Source organism: Phyllobates terribilis, unplaced genomic scaffold, assembly GCF_046119375.1.
Source record: "Phyllobates terribilis strain yellow unplaced genomic scaffold, ASM4611937v1 Scaffold_8__6_contigs__length_399053987, whole genome shotgun sequence".
Lineage (NCBI taxonomy): Eukaryota > Metazoa > Chordata > Amphibia > Anura > Dendrobatidae > Phyllobates > Phyllobates terribilis.
In genome coordinates, this window is record NW_027362768.1 from 364,088,189 (window position 1) to 364,110,870 (window position 22,682).

The following is a 22,682-nucleotide window of genomic DNA, read 5'->3' on the forward strand; positions in this document are numbered from 1 at the left end:
AAGAAGAAAAGGGGAAGAGAAGGAAAGGGAGTAGGGGAAGGAAAGAAAAGGAGCAAAGTAGGGAAGAAAAGGAAAGAAGGGGGGAAATAAAAAAAAAAAAAAAAAAAAAGAAAGGTCTCCATGGGGGGTGGAGGGAAGGGGGGGACTTACTGTAATATTGTAAAACTAGTATTGTCATGTAATATCTGTTCCAAGTTTTGTTATGTTTAATAAAAATGTATCTGATTTAAAAAAAAAAAAAACACGCAGCACCGCAGCTTCTATCAAACCCTGGGTTTCGCCTATCAGCTTTGTCCTGGGGCAAGCCCACAGGCGAAGCCAAGTAAAGGGTAGTGTGCCAAATGTTTAACTTTCATTTTTATGTGTTTTTAACTCATTTATTTTTGCGAGCTCTAATTGTTCGGTAATGCTACTCTAAGTCCAGTTGTTTTTTAAGGGAAACTCATGACAATATTGCGGGCGGTGATCGCTTGTAGAACTACTGGTCTCAGCAGGATGAATTGGATGAATACATTGATATTGGAAGTGAGACGGAGGATTCCAGATTATGTAGATTCCACTCATATTATTTTAATTTCTTCTTTTTTTTCAGGCAGGATATGTTTCTGGAGATTGTTTTCACCTCCAACGTCACAATAAACAAAAGTTGGGGCTTTTTTTTAATTTTGCATGGTGGCGTGTCACATTCTCAGTGTGTATTGTGTTACTGCTTCGGCTGCGAAACGTGACCTGTTTAGAATACTTGCGTGAGACGCATCAGATTGTACAGAGATAGAAGGTTTTGGTTACTTTATCTATGGGTCTTTTCCTTGATAATAGGGTGTAAATGAAATTACAGCCCTATCTGTCCACCTGTTCACGCTGACGTCCATATAGTAGCTATACCTTTGAGCTGATCTAATGATGTCGCCTTGACTTAGGAAATTAAAAATACAAATGTAGCAGAGCTGACTGTGTTATCATTATTAAAGTATTGGAGGTAAATCTACCAGTCTACGCCGACAGTGGCCACAACCTACCATGGCTTTCATCCACCAAAGGGAAAAATACTGCATTGTCTACATTTATAGGAATGTACACTCAGTATAATTAAATAAAGTCTATACAGATGCATACATGCCAGACGGAAGCCAATATGATAACATCATCAATGAATACCTGTGCAAAAATTAAAGTATACACATGCATATACCTTTGGCTATGTGCACGAAAGCCTCACAACCACTACTTTGCTACATGTGATACAGCGGAACGCTCTGCAATATGTCTTAGGGTATGTGCACACTGAGATTTTTCTTTAGGGGCTTTTGTAGCAGAAACTGAGTGGAAACTCTAAATTTTCTTCCAAAATCAGAACTCCTCAAAAACGTGGTTCAAAAAGACTGAGTGTGCACATACTCTTAGGCTGCGTTCCCACAACAAGTTTTTGATGTTGCAGATTTTCTGCACCCATTAAGTAAAATAGGTTACTTGCATTTTTTCAAAAATAAAAAAAGTCCCCAAAACGTCATCGTGGGAACGTAGCCTTACTGTCCTCCATGGCAACATTTGATTGTCTGTGAGTCCTGGTAATATTTTGGCGAGTGAGGTCCCGATTGGATTGAAATGTTTCCCTATTGCACAAAATTTGGCACCAGATATTGCAACCCAAGACACAACAAAATGGTATTTTTTTCTCCCCCATAATCCGTGAAGATACATACTAAAGCTGGAGTCACATTAGCGTATCACATCCGTTGCGAGAGCATCAGATGCTATATGCTAATGACACTCGGCTCCTGCTCTGCTGCAAGTGAGAGCCGAGTGTCAGTACTCTGTGCTCCGATCTTCTCGCATGAAAGGATTTCTTTATATCCTATATTGTTGGCGTCGGCGGGAATCGCACTGCACTCCAATGAGAAAATAACCGCAGATGTGAGCTGCCCCATAGGTTAACATTCTGCCAAGTGCAATCCGATTTTTATCGGATTACACTAGTCCAATTACATTGCAAGCGGGAGTGAGCCCTAACTGGAAAAAACACAAAATGTAAGACCTTCCGCAAAACAAGAGTGACCGCCCAAACTTCATCCTTTTTGCATTGCAGTTCCCCGGACTGTCCTGGTAATATTGGGACTGTTGGCGACCATGCTTGGCCCAATTCTCCACTCCTTTAGTTTGGGTTTCCACTATGCAATACTGAAAAAAAAAGAATGGGCCCCATCTCTCCAAGGGCCCTATAGAAGCTGCATGATCAGCCTTACAGAGGATGGCGCTTATGGAGTACAGGATGCCATAACCTGCTTCGTTCATCTTAATAGGTTTGGGGCACCAACATATTTGCAATTCATTTGTTGGTAAGATTTAGGAATCCGTGCCCCTATTGTAGTATAAAAATCCTTATTATTTTATTTATTATGCTTCCCTATATATCGCCATTAATTCCACAGTGCTTTACAGACATCATCACTGTCCCCATTGGGGTTCACAATCTACATTCCCTAGCAGTATGTCTTTGGAGTGTGGGAGGAACGTGGAGAACCTGGAAGAAACACACACAAACACGGGGAGAACATACAAACTCCTTGCAGATGTTGTCCTTGGTGGGATTTGAACCCAGGACCCCAGCACTGCAATGCTAACCACCGAGCCACCGTGCTGCTCTTCTTTTCTTGGCATTGGATGTTACATGAGATTGTGGTTAATCGTCCCGCCAGCGCCCACGGTGTTAATATCAGACGCATCCTGTATAGACCAGGTGGTATCAGTTTGCTGGCATCTCACTATCTGAAGTGATAAAATGTTTGTTTTTCACATTTGTATTATCAAATATCACTTGTTACATAAAGTTCCAGCATCACTTCTCTATTAGTGATGTGATGGGTTTATGACTCGGGTTGTCACCTAACCCCTTTAGGGCTGTGTTTAATACTACGCTACGGTGCATGAAAGATTAGGCAGAGTCATCAGGTGGGTTTTCTTAGAAACACGCAACCGACAGTAAACAGATCTTTGTGGTGGTGAATGTAGGCCGCGGATCTTGCCCTACATTTCAGCATTTCTCAGGAACTTTGGGTTTTGGTGCCTGGAAACTGTTCACAAAGTTTACGTGTAAATGATAAAATATGTAATTTTACAATTTTATGCCGGCGCTACTGAGATCTCATTAATATCAGCTGTCCACAAATCTGCAGTGTTATGGGGGTAGAGGCATGTCATTTATGTAGGTCCTAAAGGAACCGAAGCTACCCTTAATTGCTGTCTTCTAATCTTAGGCAATGAATGAGCACCATCTTCCATTATTAATCCTTCATAATGCAAGAAAAAGCTACAGAAAAACACCGCCTGCCTTTTTGCGTGTACAGTTCCTATGCAAACCTATGTGTCTCCATGGCTACAGACGACAAATAAACCCTGTGTAGTCTGATTCTGTGGTCATGTGCTCATCTGCCTCCTCCTCTGTTGTCTGTAGGTTAGCAAGAAGAGGGGCTAGAAAAGTGGAGGAACACATGGCTGAAGGATCAGACTACACAGGGTTTGTCTGTAGTCTGTTACCATGGAGAAACTGAGGATAGGTGAACATAAGTCAGATTAAGAATGATCCGAATATTCTGCAACTCGTTGAAATTGTAGTGTATTGGATGTAGCGATCCTGAAAGTCATTATCGACCCTTTAAAGAACCTTGCCACATGATTTGGGATAAGAAGACAAACCAGACACTTCGTTTGCAGACACGTGTTCGGGGTGTTTGCCCCTCATCGATGCAAAGCAGGAGATCTGATTTGGCTGGGTGGAAATGTAGCATGAAGTTTGTGTCTTTTCCGATATTACATGTGTGAACTTGGCTTTTAAAAGACGTCTGGTTTAGTTACAGCCACCTCAAAAGGTGCCTAATAGAGATGAGCAAATCAATGGCCACATCAGTAGTCCATGTCTGCAGGACGGGAGCCCTGCCAACTATCTCCTATCTGCCGGCATCCCGGGCATTGGATATGCCAGCCTGGCACAATGTCATGGGTGCGTCACACAGCGAAATCAGCAGAGGTACCGGAGATTCCGGCAGGTAACAGAAGATTCCCGGGGCCGCGGTCCGACAACCATGGACGAGTGACGTGACTTCTGCACCAGGGTCTTGCAAATTAATTTGCTCATCTCTATTACCTGTGCACCTTAGATAGTTGGAGGTTGAACGCTCAATTGCCCTTTGGATATCTTGTCCAGCCACCCCCTTCCTATACACATGTACTGCCAGCTCGGTGCAGCATCCATGTGTATGCCAAGAGCAGTTCATCTCTAGGGGCAAACCTAAAAATTCAACGTTCCCAATCCTTGTCTCCCGGGGAAGAATCAAAAAGCCCTTTTACACATTTGATGGTGGTCTGGTCTTGCCAAAATCAGCAAGTTGTGACTACTGTAGTGTGTATGGGAACCTTAAAGGGACGTGTCAGTTGATTCATGCTGCCCAAACCACGGGAATCCAGGGCACTGGGGCAAAATGTGGGGCATGCACCTCAGATTCTCCATGATAGGGACCCCATTGCCTCAATTTCAACCTGTATTTGACAGAGATAGGACTCGTTCAGGCGACCATTTAAATCGAACGAGCTATCATCACTGTGATCAGAGTGTGATCTGTACAATCGGACTGTTTTTCTCAGATGGAGAGAAGACGGATGTGTGACCCTGGCCATAGAGAAATATATAGAAATAAGACAGATTTAGGTTTCATGCTTATAGACTTATTGACCTTTTAAATCTTTCAGTCATTTCAAGAACTGAAACAATTGATGAGCAAAAGACCGTGCAAAACCGAGGGATCGCCGTCCTCCCAGTGCTTTACATAACATTACTGAGGACTTTACAGAGTCACCCGTGCGACAAACATTGTGAAACTACAAAGCAACTAAATGTCAGATGTCTTTTTACATTGTTTGTCACATATAATAATGTGACTGGCTCTCGGGTCAACAGGTGAATTACCCGGTGGGCCCCTCTGCAGGAGTAAACCACTTACCCCTCAGCATGAGCAGAAGATGGCTCAATACATTTGATTCTCTATGTACAGAAAAAAAGCAGCATCTCATCATTCATCCAACACACTACGTAGAGCATTATTATATAGAAGCAGAAGTAAATTTGTGAATGAGGGTAATGTAATATTTGCATGTAGCTGAACAGTTGGCCCCCAGAGTCAATGATACTGGTGGGCCCTTGGCAGCCTGATAATGTTGGTCACCTCTGCACTTTAAAAGGGTTGTCTCCAGCCTGGAGACCTACTGATCGATGCAAATTTGGCTTCAGTCCCGGCTTGAAACAATCAGGGAATGCACCGGGTGACTGTCACTAATCTGCACAGCTCGATCTATCCCCTTTCTGCAGCGGGATGGAGTCTGCACACTGACACTGCCTGTGACATGCGGCATGCTGCTGCACAACGCACCGTCTGTCGCGTCTCTTGAGCCTCAGGACACTGCTGACAATCTCTATAACGATGGCTTCTGATGATTGCGATCCGATCTCGCCTGCGTATGTGATACCTGAGGATCAGGGGACGTGACAAGCTGTAGGTAAAACATTGAATTGATTGGTGGATGTAATATGATAATTTAGTAGCTTATTTTTCTACAGTGTCGCCCATGTTTGCATTTAGTGCAATTCAGAAAATGTCCTCAGTTCCTACATGGAAACCATCAACAAGTAGCTGTTGACGGATTTGATTTTCTTATAACATGTCCATAATATTATCTACGGTATATATTAGTGATATATGGATCATTAACACTTTAAAGGTGGAAGGAAATTACTTATATATATGTATATGTCTGTTTTCTTCTAGAAACAGCGCCACACCTATGTTTAGTCTCTAGCAGGTATTGCAGCAGTCGAGTGAACTACAATAATAGACACAACCTGACTGATGAGGGGGGCCCTTATATTAGAAGAAAGCAGCCATGTTTTTATAATTTCCTACAAACCCTCTAATACCCTTTGTAGTTCTGCTCATTAAAGGGAACCTGTCAGCATGCTGTTGCATATAGAACTTTTCTTATGGCTGTGTAGGTGCTCCAATAAAAATATTTTAGATTTTTTTTTTGGAGAGGTGCAATGTGCCAATCATGAGAAATCAAGTGGGAAAAGTCCTATGCAAATGAAGCTGAAAGCGCACTGGGGGTGTGTCTATGGATTTGGACTGCTTCTTCCAAGCACTGACAGGTTCCCTTTAACTCGTGATTACCTAATGTTGGAGGCTGATATACTTAAAAAAGAAATAAAACCATATATAATGTGTTTCAGAGTTATCCTGCTTGCTGACAGTTTCCAGATTTTTCCCCCTGTATTACAATGTGGAGTAGATACAAAAGATGCAGTGATGAGCTGGTGAATCAGCGTGTAGCTGTAGGTGGAGATCGGAGCGGCTCATACATGTTGGATCTTATTACTACACGTTCTTCGTCCGCGCAAGGTTGTGTTGAGAGATATTACTGCGAATAGCCTCGATTTAAAGCGCGGGCGTCATCCCATAATAAACCCAGTTCCACCAGTTCTGTTTGCAGCCGGTCTCTAGGAGAGAACGGGAGGATTTTCTTTTCTTCTTTTTCCTTGTTGGAGGCAGATGCAAAACAGTTTCTCGAAATGTCATCATCTTCTGCCTTTTTATAGACTTTTCATGAGGAAGTCGCCGACAGCTCAGGCGTTTTATAGACATTCCCTGCAAGTCTCCACCTAAACTATTCCCTTAAAGGGGTTGTCCCTTTTCAAAAAACTTCAGCTTATTGCAAAAAAAAAAACAACAAAAAAAAATGCATTTTATTTTCCCTCCCCGGGTCCAGTGATGTGTCTCCGGCCCTGCCCCGGTCTGTTCTTTAACTGCAGCACGTTGACAGCGCCGCAGCCAATCACTGGCTCCGCCAATGTAGATGACTGATTGGCTGCAGCGTTATCAACATGACGTCAACACTGTAGCCAAACAGAAGAGCCCGAGGCACTACCTACTGGACACAGCATTGGACCTGGGAAGGGTAAGTTCTGTTTTTTTCACAACAAATTGAGTCAAAAGGCAAGTTTCGTTACGCCTGTGTACACATGCTGCATTTTTTCGCAGTAGTATCACAATGTTTTAAGCGATGCATTTTTGAGGCGCGTGTAGCAAAACAAATAAATAAATAATGTGTCCGCAAAGCATGAATGCTTTTTTAGGCTATGTTCCCACCATGAGCTTTTTGGTGAGTTTTTGATGTTGCAGATTTTTCAGGTTACTTGCATTTTTGACAAAATACGGAGCATCAAAAACTCATTGTGGGAACGTAGCCTTATAGGTTGTGTTAGTTTTTGGGGATTCTAGAAAACCGTTAATGTTTACTAATTAAAATGGTGCATTGTATGGCCTATAAGTCTCCTTACACTGACATGTCAGGCATGTCTCTTTACACAAGGAGAGATGTTACCCCTTAGACACTAATTAAAAAGGGAAATTTGCTTTACTGGAGTTACCCTGAACGTCTCATGATAATTGGACACTATTTAGCCCTTATTTGTGCAACATATGGCACTATTATTTATGAATATGAAGTTTTTCAAGGTTTCAAAAAACACTAAGTTTTTCAAGCAGAAACTTCTACAAGAAGTTCTCATTTTGATGGAGTTTTTCTTTTTCTGAAACGTTCTTTGCAGCTTTTTGATTGGACGGTGTCTAGTTTGGAAAGTTTTCGATCAGGTCCTGCTTCAAAGAAATAACATTCACTTTTTCTTTCCACCAAAATTTTTCCCAAATCTTCTTCAGGAAAAAAAAAAAGACCCAAAAACTCCATAGAAATTAATATGAAGAGTTTTTCAAGCTGATTTTGAGGAGGATTTTGGAGCGGATTAATTTAGAAAAACTCTGTGAACGTAGCCTTATTCTCTTCATTTCCCTACTTCTTAAACATTGGGGGCTGATAATATTTCGCTTCTACATGTTTTGATCCTGACTTTGCTGAGATATTGAAAACCAGGAGAAATTACAGAATTTTCCATCAGGTTGTCTGATTATTCAGGCGACGTCTTTTGTAGTAAAATGATCATAAATTTATTGGAAGTTGAACCTGGAAATTGAAGTTTACAGTTTATGGTTGGAGCCTGGTTTATGGCGCCCCTGGAGGAGGGGTGGACATTTCCGGATTATCTTAATCCCAAGATTAAGAACTTGCTTCACTACTATTTTTTTATCTTTCTCATCTTCATCCATGTTTTATTCACCATTGAATAGCAAAGTAATAGAAGCGTACGGGTTGAGCTCATTTCTCATAAAAGGGGCATGCGGCACCAGGCATATGGTAGACAAAAATACTATTAAAAACAGTGTAAAATAAAACTAAAAAAACATAGCTACTTTCTTCCAGAAATAGCGCCACCTCTGTCCATTGGTTGTGTCTGGTATTGCAGGTAATTTCTATTGAAATGAATGGGACTGAGCTGCAATACCACAAAAAACCTATGGATAGGTGTGGCGCTGTTTCTGAAAGAACGCAGACATTTTTTTTTATTTATTTGTTTGTCTTTTTTCACGGCACCTGAGATTTTGATGGCAGCTTATGTGAAAATGCGTTGAATTCAGCCTGGGAAGTTTTTAGAATTTTCTTAACTTCATTCCGATAGTTAAAGGAGTTACGTATGGCTGACCTGCAATACCACTAACAACCTTTAGACTGGCGTGGTGCTGTTTCTAAAGCTGACTAAAGTTCATTGTGCAGCTCGGCTCCTATTAAAAGAAATACAACCTGAGCTGCAGTACCCGAGTTTGGCCACCATACGATGTGTGGCGCTGTTGCGTTTTGGCTCCATTCACTATTTATATCTGGAGCTAAAACAGCTGATCGGTGGGGGTAGGTGGGTGTCAGGTATAAGACCTCTGCTGACCCAATATTGACCCTTCACCTTATGTCATAGGTCATCCATACAGTCAGCATGGACAACCCCTTTAAATAAACCTCCCATCTGATAATAAAGAAATAATGACTCTTAGGCGCATCATCATCATCATCTTCATCTCTCCCCAGACACAGGACATAGGTTATACCAGGCTTATGGGGTGGCAGATATGTCTCAGAGCCAAGACAGAATAGATGGCTGCCAGGGGATAGGAGATCTCTGCACTGTCTTACATTAAAGGGCCGGTACCCTTAGAAATAAGAAGGTATCATTGGAAAATAATTAATTCTCTAGTGGAATTTCTTGCATCCTCCTATAACTATGTGCACATACCCTTAAAAGACTCCTTGGGTTTCTTAAAATCAAGACCCGTAGTTATCACTGGAGGACCCAGCTTGTCCTTAGATTACCAAAATAGCCTATTAATTTCAGTGGGTACCATGTAATGCCTTATTTCCCCAGCGGTGGTGCTGTAGGGAGATTGAATACTTGCTACAGAGTGCCCTCGCACATTTCACTTGATCGTGGAGATCCTCAGCAGCAGAGCACTATGTGATCAAGTTATTTTTTCCCCCAAAGTTTAAAAAAAAAGATGTAAAATCTGTAAAGCACTTTGGAATTAATGGCGCTATATAAGTGAGTAAAATAAATAAAAATTGAATCTGTCAGCAGGTTTTTGCTATTTAATCTGAGAGCAGCATAGTAAAGAGGAGGAGAGCCTGATTCCAGCGATGTGTCACTTATTAGGCTGTGTTGTAGTTTCAGTACAATCAGTGTTTTATCAGCAGGAGATTATCAGTAGAGGACTAATTGTTCACATACAGGCTAGTCCAGCTAATCTGTGTAACCCCGCCCCCACCACTGATTGGCAGCTACTGACGGTGTACACAGGAAGCTGCCAATCAGGGGAGTGGGCGGGGTTATACACAGCTCAGCATTGTGAGCTCTGCTACATCTGCAGCAGAGAAAACAGGGATTGTACCAAAACTACAGCAAGCAGCCCAGAAAGTGACTCATCGCTGGAATCAGGATAAGTGGTACGTCGGAAATCTAATTGTTTTTACAGGGACTTTGTGATTTTACCCATTTAAGTAGATGAACAAATAGATAATGCCTACAAATTAATGATGGAACATCTGGAGAGCGCATCCTGTGCAAAAGCTAACAACCAGTAATTAATACACAATGCCGGAGCTAATTCCAAAACAAACTGCTCCTTCCTGCTCCCCGGCCGCCTCTGCCAATTATCCGGAGAGCTGAAACGAAAACAAAGTGTGTGCCACCTTATTCTGCACCGGGGACGGACTGTCCTCAGGGCTAAATACTTACGCCCCTGATGTGATTTATTCTTCTATTCTTCACTGGTAATATGAGTCATATGAGATTTAAAAAAAACAGCGCCACCTTTGTCCATAGGCTGTGTATGGTATTGCAGCTTAATCCCTAAAAGGAGCCTGTCAAAATGATATTTTTTTTGTAGCGATCCGATGTTCCAATCATGCAAAATCTAGATGAAAAGTCGTATGAAAGTGTCAGGAAGAAGCAATCCAAGTGCATTGACACCCCCCAGTGCACTTCCACTGTTCTAGGTTAGATTTCTCATGACCCACACATCGGATCTCAACAAGAAAGGGATCATTTTTATTGGGAGACATTCAGCTATACCACCATATCACTACTGCCATAAGTAAAAACGTGCTGAAAGGTTCCCTTTAAATGACTGGTGCTGAGCCTGCGTATAAGAATGGTGCCATGTCAGGATGATTGCAAGAGATAATTGGATGCCAAGCAATTCAGCATATTTGATTGGTGCCATATTTCTTTTTTTTTGGGGATATAGACTTGAACCCCAATTCATCAAACAGTTTGTGCCAGAAAACTGGTGGGAAACTGTTACAAATGGTGCAAAATTTTTGCACAAAAACGTTATATTAAAGTGAAATTTAGCGCGAGAGGGCAAGGTTTAGCGCAGCGCGACAAAAGTGTCAAACTCTAGAAGAAATGTTCCGTTTCTACAACTCACCTGGTGCACGGCAAAATACTCCAGTGATAGCAACGGTCCAAACAATAGCCGGCACTCACGTCTTCTTAAAATAATTGCTTTATTGATTCAAGAGTACAAAGGGCTCAAAAATGGTTGAACACAACATCACAAATATTAAAAAGTCAGAAAATAACTACCTGCTGCGCTCCCAGGCAACGTGTTTCAGACCTGCATGGTCCTTTGGAGAGTCCTTTTGGACCATGCAGGTCTGAAACATGTTGCCTGGGAGCGCAGCGGATATTTCTTTTCTTGCCTTTTTAATTTTTGTCCTGTTGTGTTCTGCAGACACAAATTTTGCTCCATGTTTCAGACCTGCATGGTCCTTTGTCAAGCCTTTTTACGACAGGCGTACAGCAAATGAAAGATGCGCCAAATTCATATGGAGGCGCACAAAATGTCTTGATGAAGCGGCCTCCTCCGCTCAGGCACTACTCAGCGCCGAGGCCATACTGAGCCTGCTCATAGCGGAGCCAGTAAGTGACCGAGACAGCACCAACACGCAACACGCACTTGTGCACTGGATATAAATCTGTCCTCGCTGTGATATCAGTCGATTATTACATTACTTTTTGTGCCAAGTTCTCCTGCTCGCGACCGAAATGCTTTAATCATACCCTTAACACAGTAATTATACTTCACCTCGCACATTTGCATTTAGAACATTGTGTCCTCCAACAGAGAAAACTGATTTTGTAAAGTGAAATTTTGCATTCGATCAATTTTATGCCAATGTGCTTGGAAATATTCTCATTTAAAGGGGATCTGTCACTTCTCATAGCTATGTATTTTTTTTAAATTTTATATAAATGCCGCTGTTCTCCTGAATCCGGCGATATTTTTCTTTCGTTCCTGCGTCTCTCTGTTCCCGAGATATGGCCCCTTCTATAAATCTAGTCTTTTTATCCAACTGGGAGTGATCCTCAAGAAAAGGCCCACAGACAAGAGGTGAGGACCACGCCCACTTGGCTACCAAGTCTAGATTTATATACAGGAAAGACAAGGCTGTATCTCAGGAATGGGGAGGCGCAGGAACAAAAGAAAAACATCGCCGGATTCAGGAGAACAGGGGCAGGTAAAAAAATGACATATTAATGGGAAGTGACAAGTCCCTTTAAATCCAGAAGCATTAATCTGTCCTGATCATCTCCATGTCAAAGGGAGAACACACACACTGTATATTGTAACCAGTCTTTTACATTTGTATGGTTTTCAATCGTGTAAACAAGACTATTTCTATTCAATCACAGCAAGCAGAGATTGTGAAAACGTTGAGTAATAGAATATTAGAAACTTTGCTTTTAGGATAGAAAGTGGATTGAATACGGCACCGGTATATGATCTTACTAGATTTGTACTCTTATTATAATGATACATGATTCTATAGATGTAAATTGTAATTTGCTGAATTGTTTACAACATTTGTGTGTTTTGGTTTTTTTTTGTCTAATAATGTTTTTTTTTCTTCATTTTCAGGACTATATTCTAAAAGGTAAATTACTCATTTACATTCCTTATTATATACACAGTTCTTCTTATAACTGGTAATGGATGTGATCAGATAGTTTATGGAAGAACACCACCATGTCGACCATTTAAAAAGCATTTTAAAGTACAACTATAGTCTATAAAAGCAGAAGCATTAATATTCCATAAATAATGTCCTTGCTTTATAATCTATTTCATATAGTGTAAAGAAAATGGTTGTGTTTTCATATAGTATATTACACCGTCTCATTATTTATTTACCAAAAACTAGGCCAAAATGCAGAAGCAGTGTATGAAAGCATAGCCATTACCTATAGTATATGAAAGCATAGCCATTACCTATACTATATGAAAGCATAGCCATTACATATAGTATAAGAAAGCATAGCCATTACCTATAGGATATGAAAGCATAGCCATTACCTATAGTATATGAAAGCATAGCCATTGCTTATAGTATATGAAAGCATAGCCATTATATAGTATATGAAAGCATAGCCATTACCTATAGTATATGAAAGCATAGCCATTACTTATAGCATATGAAAGCATAGCCATTATATAGTATATGAAAACATAGCCATTACCTATAGTATATGAAAGCATAGCCATTATATAGCATATGAAAGCATAGCTATTACCTATAGTATATGAAAGTATATTCATTACTTATAGTACATGAAAGCATAGCCATTACCTATAGTACATGAAAGCATAACCATTACCTATAGTATATGAAAGCATAGCCATTACCTATAGTATATGAAAGCATAGCCATTACCTATAGTATATGAAAGCATAACCATTACCTATAGTATATGAAAGCATAGCCATTACCTATAGTATATGAAAGCATAGCCATTACCTATAGTATATGAAAGCATAGCTATTGCCTATAGTATATGAAAGCATAGCCATTACCTATAGTATATGAAAGCATAGCCATTACCTATAGTACATGAAAGCATAGCCATTACCTATAGTATATGAAAGCATAGCTATTACCTATAGGATATGAAAGCATAGCCATTACCTATAGTAAAAGCATAGCCATTATATAGCATATGAAAGTATAGCTATTACCTATAGGATATGAAAGCATAGCCATTACTTATAGTAAAAGCATAGCCATTATATAGTACATGAAAGCATAGCCATTATATAGTATATGAAAGCATAGCCATTACTTATAGTACATGAAAGCATAGCCATTACCTATAGTATATGAAAGCATAGCCATTATATAGTATATGAAAACATAGCCATTACCTATAGTATATGAAAGCATAGCCATTATATAGCATATGAAAGCATAGCTATTACCTATAGTATATGAAAGTATAGTCATTACTTATAGTACATGAAAGCATAGCCATTACCTATAGTATATGAAAGCATAGCCATTACTTATAGCATATGAAAGCATAGCCATTATATAGTATATGAAAGCATAGCCATTACCTATAGTATATGAAAGCATAGCAATTACCTATCGTACATGAAAGCATAGCCATTACCTATAGTATATGAAAGCATAGCCATTACCTATAGTATATGAAAGCATAGCCATTACCTATAGTATATGAAAGCATAGCCATTATATAGTATATGAAAGCATAGCTATTACCTATAGGATATGAAAGCATAGCCATTACTTATAGTACATGAAAGCATAGCCATTACTTATAGTAAAAGCATAGCCATTATATAGTATATGAAAGCATAGCCATTACCTATAGTACATGAAAGCATAGCCATTATATAGTATATGAAAGCGTAGCCATTATATAGTATATGAAAGCATAGCCATTACTTATAGTACATGAAAGCATAGCTATTATATAGTATATGAAAGCATAGCCATTACTTATAGTAAATGAAAGCATAGCCATTACCTATAGTATATGAAAGCATAGCCATTACCTATAGTATATGAAAGCATAGCTATTGCCTATAGTATATGAAAGCATAGCCATTACCTATAGTATATGAAAGCATAGCCATTACCTATAGTACATGAAAGCATAGCCATTACCTATAGTATATGAAAGCATAGCTATTACCTATAGTAAAAGCATAGCCATTATATAGCATATGAAAGTATAGCTATTACCTATAGGATATGAAAGCATAGCCATTACTTATAGTACATGAAAGCATAGCCATTACTTATAGTAAAAGCATAGCCATTATATAGTACATGAAAGCATAGCCATTATATAGTATATGAAAGCATAGCCATTACTTATAGTACATGAAAGCATAGCTAATATATAGTATATGAAAGCATAGCCATTACTTATAGTACATGAAAGCATAGCCATTACCTATAGTATATGAAAGCATAGCCATTATATAGTATATGAAAACATAGCCATTACCTATAGTATATGAAAGCATAGCCATTATATAGCATATGAAAGCATAGCTATTACCTATAGTATATGAAAGTATAGTCATTACTTATAGTACATGAAAGCATAGCCATTACCTATAGTATATGAAAGCATAGCCATTACTTATAGTAAAAGCATAGCCATTATATAGTACATGAAAGCATAGCCATTATATAGTATATGAAAGCATAGCCATTACTTATAGTACATGAAAGCATAGCTATTATATAGTATATGAAAGCATAGCCATTACTTATAGTACATGAAAGCATAGCCATTACCTATAGTATATGAAAGCATAGCCATTATATAGTATATGAAAACATAGCCATTACCTATAGTATATGAAAGCATAGCCATTATATAGCATATGAAAGCATAGCTATTACCTATAGTATATGAAAGTATAGTCATTACTTATAGTACATGAAAGCATAGCCATTACCTATAGTATATGAAAGCATAGCCATTACTTATAGCATATGAAAGCATAGCCATTATATAGTATATGAAAGCATAGCCATTACCTATAGTATATGAAAGCATAGCAATTACCTATCGTACATGAAAGCATAGCCATTACCTATAGTATATGAAAGCATAGCCATTACCTATAGTATATGAAAGCATAGCCATTACCTATAGTATATGAAAGCATAGCCATTATATAGTATATGAAAGCATAGCTATTACCTATAGGATATGAAAGCATAGCCATTACTTATAGTAAAAGCATAGCCATTATATAGTATATGAAAGCATAGCCATTACCTATAGTACATGAAAGCATAGCCATTATATAGTATATGAAAGCGTAGCCATTATATAGTATATGAAAGCATAGCCATTACTTATAGTACATGAAAGCATAGCTATTATATAGTATATGAAAGCATAGCCATTACTTATAGTACATGAAAGCATAGCCATTACCTATAGTATATGAAAGCATAGCCATTACCTATAGTATATGAAAGCAGAGCCATTATATAGTATATGAAAGCATAGCCATTATATAGTATATGAAAGCATAGCCATTATATAGTATATGAAAGCATAGCCATTACCTATAGTACATGAAAGCATAACCATTACCTATAGTACATGAAAGCATAGCCATTACCTATAGTATATGAAAGCGTAGCCATTACCTATAGTATATGAAAGCATAGCTATTACTTATAGTACATGAAAGCATAGCCATTACCTATAGTATATGAAAGCGTAGCCATTATATAGTATATGAAAACATAGCCATTACCTATAGTATATGAAAGCATAGCCATTATATAGCATATGAAAGCATAGCTATTACCAATAGTATATGAAAGTATAGTCATTACTTATAGTACATGAAAGCATAGCCATTACCTATAGTATATGAAAGCATAGCCATTACCTATAGTATATGAAAGCAGAGCCATTACCTATAGTATATGAAAGCATAGCCATTATATAGTATATGAAAGCATAGCCATTACCAATAGTACATGAAAGCATAGCCATTACCTATAGTACATGAAAGCACAGCCATTACCTATAGGATATGAAAGCATAGACATTACCTATAGTAAAAGCATAGCCATTATATAGCATATGAAAGCATAGCTATTACCTATAGGATATGAAAGCATAGCCATTACTTATAGTACATGAAAGCATAGCCATTACTTATAGTAAAAGCATAGCCATTATATAGTATATGAAAGCATAGCCATTACCTATAGTACATGAAAGCATAGCCATTATATAGTATATGAAAGCATAGCCATTACTTATAGTATATGAAAGCATAGCCATTACTTATAGTACATGAAAGCATAGCCATTACCTATAGTATATGAAAGCGTAGCCATTATATAGTATATGAAAACATAGCCATTACCTATAGTATATGAAAGCATAGCTATTACCTATAGTATATGAAAGTATATTCATTACTTATAGTACATGAAAGCATAGCCATTACCTATAGTACATGAAAGCATAACCATTACCTATAGTATATGAAAGCATAGCCATTACCTATAGTATATGAAAGCATAGCCATTACCTATAGTATATGAAAGCATAGCTATTGCCTATAGTATATGAAAGCATAGCCATTACCTATAGGATATGAAAGCATAGCTATTACCTATAGGATATGAAAGCATAGCCATTACCTATAGTAAAAGCATAGCCATTATATAGCATATGAAAGTATAGCTATTACCTATAGGATATGAAAGCATAGCCATTACTTATAGTACATGAAAGCATAGCCATTACTTATAGTAAAAGCATAGCCATTATATAGTACATGAAAGCATAGCCATTATATAGTATATGAAAGCATAGCCATTACTTATAGTACATGAAAGCATAGCTATTATATAGTATATGAAAGCATAGCCATTACTTATAGTACATGAAAGCATAGCCATTACCTATAGTATATGAAAGCATAGCCATTATATAGTATATGAAAACATAGCCATTACCTATAGTATATGAAAGCATAGCCATTATATAGCATATGAAAGCATAGCTATTACCTATAGTATATGAAAGTATAGTCATTACTTATAGTACATGAAAGCATAGCCATTACCTATAGTATATGAAAGCATAGCCATTACTTATAGCATATGAAAGCATAGCCATTATATAGTATATGAAAGCATAGCCATTACCTATAGTATATGAAAGCATAGCAATTACCTATCGTACATGAAAGCATAGCCATTACCTATAGTATATGAAAGCATAGCCATTACCTATAGTATATGAAAGTATAGCCATTACCTATAGTATATGAAAGCATAGCCATTACCTATAGTATATGAAAGCATAGCCATTATATAGTATATGAAAGCATAGCTATTACCTATAGGATATGAAAGCATAGCCATTACTTATAGTACATGAAAGCATAGCCATTACTTATAGTAAAAGCATAGCCATTATATAGTATATGAAAGCATAGCCATTACCTATAGTACATGAAAGCATAGCCATTATATAGTATATGAAAGCGTAGCCATTATATAGTATATGAAAGCATAGCCATTACTTATAGTACATGAAAGCATAGCTATTATATAGTATATGAAAGCATAGCCATTACTTATAGTGCATGAAAGCATAGCCATTACCTATAGTATATGAAAGCGTAGACATTATATAGTATATGAAAACATAGCCATTACCTATAGTATATGAAAGCATAGCCATTATATAGCATACGAAAGCATAGCTATTACCTATAGTATATGAAAGTATAGTCATTACTTATAGTACATGAAAGCATAGCCATTACCTATAGTATATGAAAGCATAGCCATTACCTATAGTATATGAAAGCAGAGCCATTACCTATAGTATATGAAAGCATAGCCATTATATAGTATATGAAAGCATAGCCATTACCTATAGTATATGAAAGCATAGCCATTACCTATAGTATATGAAAGCATAGCCATTACCTATAGTACATGAAAGCATAACCATTACCTATAGTACATAAAAGCATAGCCATTACCTATAGTATATGAAAGTATAGCTATTACCTATAGGATACGAAAGCATAGCCATTACCTATAGTAAAAGCATAGCCATTATATAGCATATGAAAGCATAGCTATTACTTATAGGATAAGAAAGCATAGCCATTACTTATAGTACATGAAAACATAGCCATTGCCTATAGTATATGAAAGCATAGCCATTATATAGTATATGAAAGCATAGCTATTACCTATAGTATATGAAAGCATAGCCATTACCTATAGTATATGAAAGCATAGCTATTGCCTATAGTATATGAAAGCATAGCCATTACTTATAGGATATGAAAGCATAGCTATTACCTATAGGATATGAAAGCATAGCCATTACCTATAGTAAAAGCATAGCCATTATATAGCATATGAAAGTATAGCTATTACCTATAGGATATGAAAGCATAGCCATTACTTATAGTACATGAAAGCATAGCCATTACTTATAGTAAAAGCATAGCCATTATATAGTACATGAAAGCATAGCCATTACTTATAGTACATGAAAGCATAGCTATTATATAGTATATGAAAGCATAGCCATTACTTATAGTACATGAAAGCATAGCCATTACCTATAGTATATGAAAGCATAGCCATTATATAGTATATGAAAACATAGCCATTACCTATAGTATATGAAAGCATAGCCATTATATAGCATATGAAAGCATAGCTATTACCTATAGTATATGAAAGTATAGTCATTACTTATAGTACATGAAAGCATAGCCATTACCTATAGTATATGAAAGCATAGCCATTACTTATAGCATATGAAAGCATAGCCATTATATAGTATATGAAAGCATAGCCATTACCTATAGTATATGAAAGCATAGCCATTACCTATCGTACATGAAAGCATAGCCATTACCTATAGTATATGAAAGCATAGCCATTACCTATAGTATATGAAAGTATAGCCATTACCTATAGTATATGAAAGCATAGCCATTACCTATAGTATATGAAAGCATAGCCATTATATAGTATATGAAAGCATAGCTATTACCTATAGGATATGAAAGCATAGCCATTACTTATAGTAAAAGCATAGCCATTATATAGTATATGAAAGCATAGCCATTACCTATAGTACATGAAAGCATAGCCATTATATAGTATATGAAAGCGTAGCCATTATATAGTATATGAAAGCATAGCCATTACTTATAGTACATGAAAGCATAGCTATTATATAGTATATGAAAGCATAGCCATTACTTATAGTACATGAAAGCATAGCCATTACCTATAGTATATGAAAGCGTAGACATTATATAGTATATGAAAACATAGCCATTACCTATAGTATATGAAAGCATAGCCATTATATAGCATACGAAAGCATAGCTATTACCTATAGTATATGAAAGTATAGTCATTACTTATAGTACATGAAAGCATAGCCATTACCTATAGTATATGAAAGCATAGCCATTACCTATAGTATATGAAAGCAGAGCCATTACCTATAGTATATGAAAGCATAGCCATTATATAGTATATGAAAGCATAGCCATTACCTATAGTATATGAAAGCATAGCCATTACCTATAGTATATGAAAGCATAGCCATTACCTATAGTACATGAAAGCATAACCATTACCTATAGTACATGAAAGCATAGCCATTACCTATAGTATATGAAAGTATAGCTATTACCTATAGGATACGAAAGCATAGCCATTACCTATAGTAAAAGCATAGCCATTATATAGCATATGAAAGCATAGCTATTACTTATAGGATAAGAAAGCATAGCCATTACTTATAGTACATGAAAGCATAGCCATTACTTATAGTAAAAGCATAGCCATTATATAGTACATGAAAGCATAGCCATTATATAGTATATGAAAGCATAGCCATTATATAGTATATGAAAGCATAGCCATTAATTATAGTATATGAAAGCATAGCCATTACTTATAGTGCATGAAATCATAGGCATTACCTATAGTATATGAAAGCGTAGCCATTATATAGTATATGAAAACATAGCCATTGCCTATAGTATATGAAAGCATAGCCATTATATAGCATATGAAAGCATAGCTATTACCAATAGTATATGAAAGTATAGTCATTACTTATAGTACATGAAAGCATAGCCATTACCTATAGTATATGAAAGCATAGCCATTACCAATAGTACATGAAAGCATAGCCATTACCAATAGTACATGAAAGCATAGCCATTACCTATAGAATATGAAAGCATAGACATTACCTATAGTAAAAGCATAGCCATTATATAGCATATGAAAGCATAGCTATTACCTATAGTACATGAAAGCATAGCCATTACTTATAGTAAAAGCATAGCCATTATATAGTATATGAAAGCATAGCCATTACCTATAGTACATGAAAGCATAGCCATTATATAGTATATGAAAGCATAGCCATTATATAGTATATGAAAGCATAGCCATTACTTATAGTATATGAAAGCATAGCCATTACCTATAGTATATGAAAGCGTAGCCATTATATAGTATATTAAAACATAGCCATTACCTATAGTATATGAAAGCATAGCTTTATATAGCATATGAAAGCATAGCCATTACCTATAGTATATGAAAGCATAGCTATTGCCTATAGTATATGAAAGCATAGCCATTACCTATAGTATATGAAAGCATAGCCATTACCTATAGTACATGAAAGCATAGCCATTACCTATAGTATATGAAAGCATAGCTATTACCTATAGAATATGAAAGCATAGCCATTACCTATAGTAAAAGCATAGCCATTATATAGCATATGAAAGTATAGCTATTACCTATAGGATATGAAAGCATAGCCATTACTTATAGTACATGAAAGCATAGCCATTATATAGTATATGAAAGCATAGCCATTACTTATAGTACATGAAAGCATAGCTATTATATAGTATATGAAAGCATAGCCATTACTTATAGTACATGAAAGCATAGCTATTATATAGTATATGAAAGCATAGCCATTACCTATAGTATATGAAAGCATAGCCATTATATAGCATATGAAAGCATAGCTATTACCTATAGTATATGAAAGTATAGTCATTACTTATAGTACATGAAAGCATAGCCATTACCTATAGTATATGAAAGCATAGCCATTATATAGTATATGAAAGCATAGCCATTACCTATAGTATATGAAAGCATAGCAATTACCTATCGTACATGAAAGCATAGCCATTACCTATAGTATATGAAAGCATAGCCATTACCTATAGTATATGAAAGCATAGCCATTACCTATAGTATATGAAAGCATAGCCATTACCTATAGTATATGAAAGCATAGCCATTACCTATAGTATATGAAAGCATAGCCATTACCTATAGTATATGAAAGCATAGCCATTACCTATAGTATATGAAAGCATAGTCATTACCTATAGTATATGAAAGCATAGCCATTACCTATAGTATATGAAAGCATAGCCATTATATAGTATATGAAAGCATAGCTGTTACCTATAGGATATGAAAGCATAGCCATTACTTATAGAACATGAAAGCATAGCCATTACTTATAGTAAAAGCATAGCCATTATATAGTATATGAAAGCATAGCCATTACCTATAGTACATGAAAGCATAGCCATTATATAGTATATGAAAGCGTAGCCATTATATAGTACATGAAAGCATAGCCATTACTTATAGTACATGAAAGCATAGCTATAATATAGTATATGAAAGCATAGCCATTACTTATAGTACATGAAAGCTTAGCCATTACCTATAGTATATGAAAGCGTAGACATTATATAGTATATGAAAACATAGCCATTACCTATAGTATATGAAAGCATAGTCATTACTTATAGTACATGAAAGCATAGCCATTACCTATAGTATATGAAAGCATAGCCATTACCTATAGTATATGAAAGCAGAGCCATTACCTATAGTATATGAAAGCAGAGCCATTACCTATATGACATGAAAGCATAACCATTACCTTTAATACATGAAAGCATAGCCATTACCTATAGTATATGAAAGCATAGCTATTACCTATAGGATATGAAAGCATAGCCATTACCTATAGTAAAAGCATAGCCATTATATAGCATATGAAAGCATAGCTATTACTTATAGGATAAGAAAGCATAGCCATTACTTATAGTAAAAGCATAGCCATTATATAGTATATGAAAGCATAGCCATTACCTATAGTACATGAAAGCATAGCCATTATATAGTATATGAAAGCATAGCCATTATATAGTATATGAAAGCATAGCCATTACTTATAGTGCATGAAATCATAGCCATTACCTATAGTATATGAAAGCGTAGCCATTATATAG

The 22,682-nt window shown here is 36.6% G+C and overlaps 1 protein-coding gene across 1 annotated transcript in view; it reads left to right on the forward strand.

Annotated features, from left to right (window-relative positions):
* IL17RE (interleukin 17 receptor E) overlaps window positions 1-22,682 on the forward strand; it is a 59,463-nt gene that overhangs the window by 4,802 nt on the left and 31,979 nt on the right. Inside the window, exon 2 of the mRNA XM_073644819.1 lies at window positions 12,405-12,420. Coding sequence (XP_073500920.1) covers window positions 12,405-12,420 — 16 coding nt within the window. The remainder of the gene's footprint in view (window positions 1-12,404; window positions 12,421-22,682) is intronic.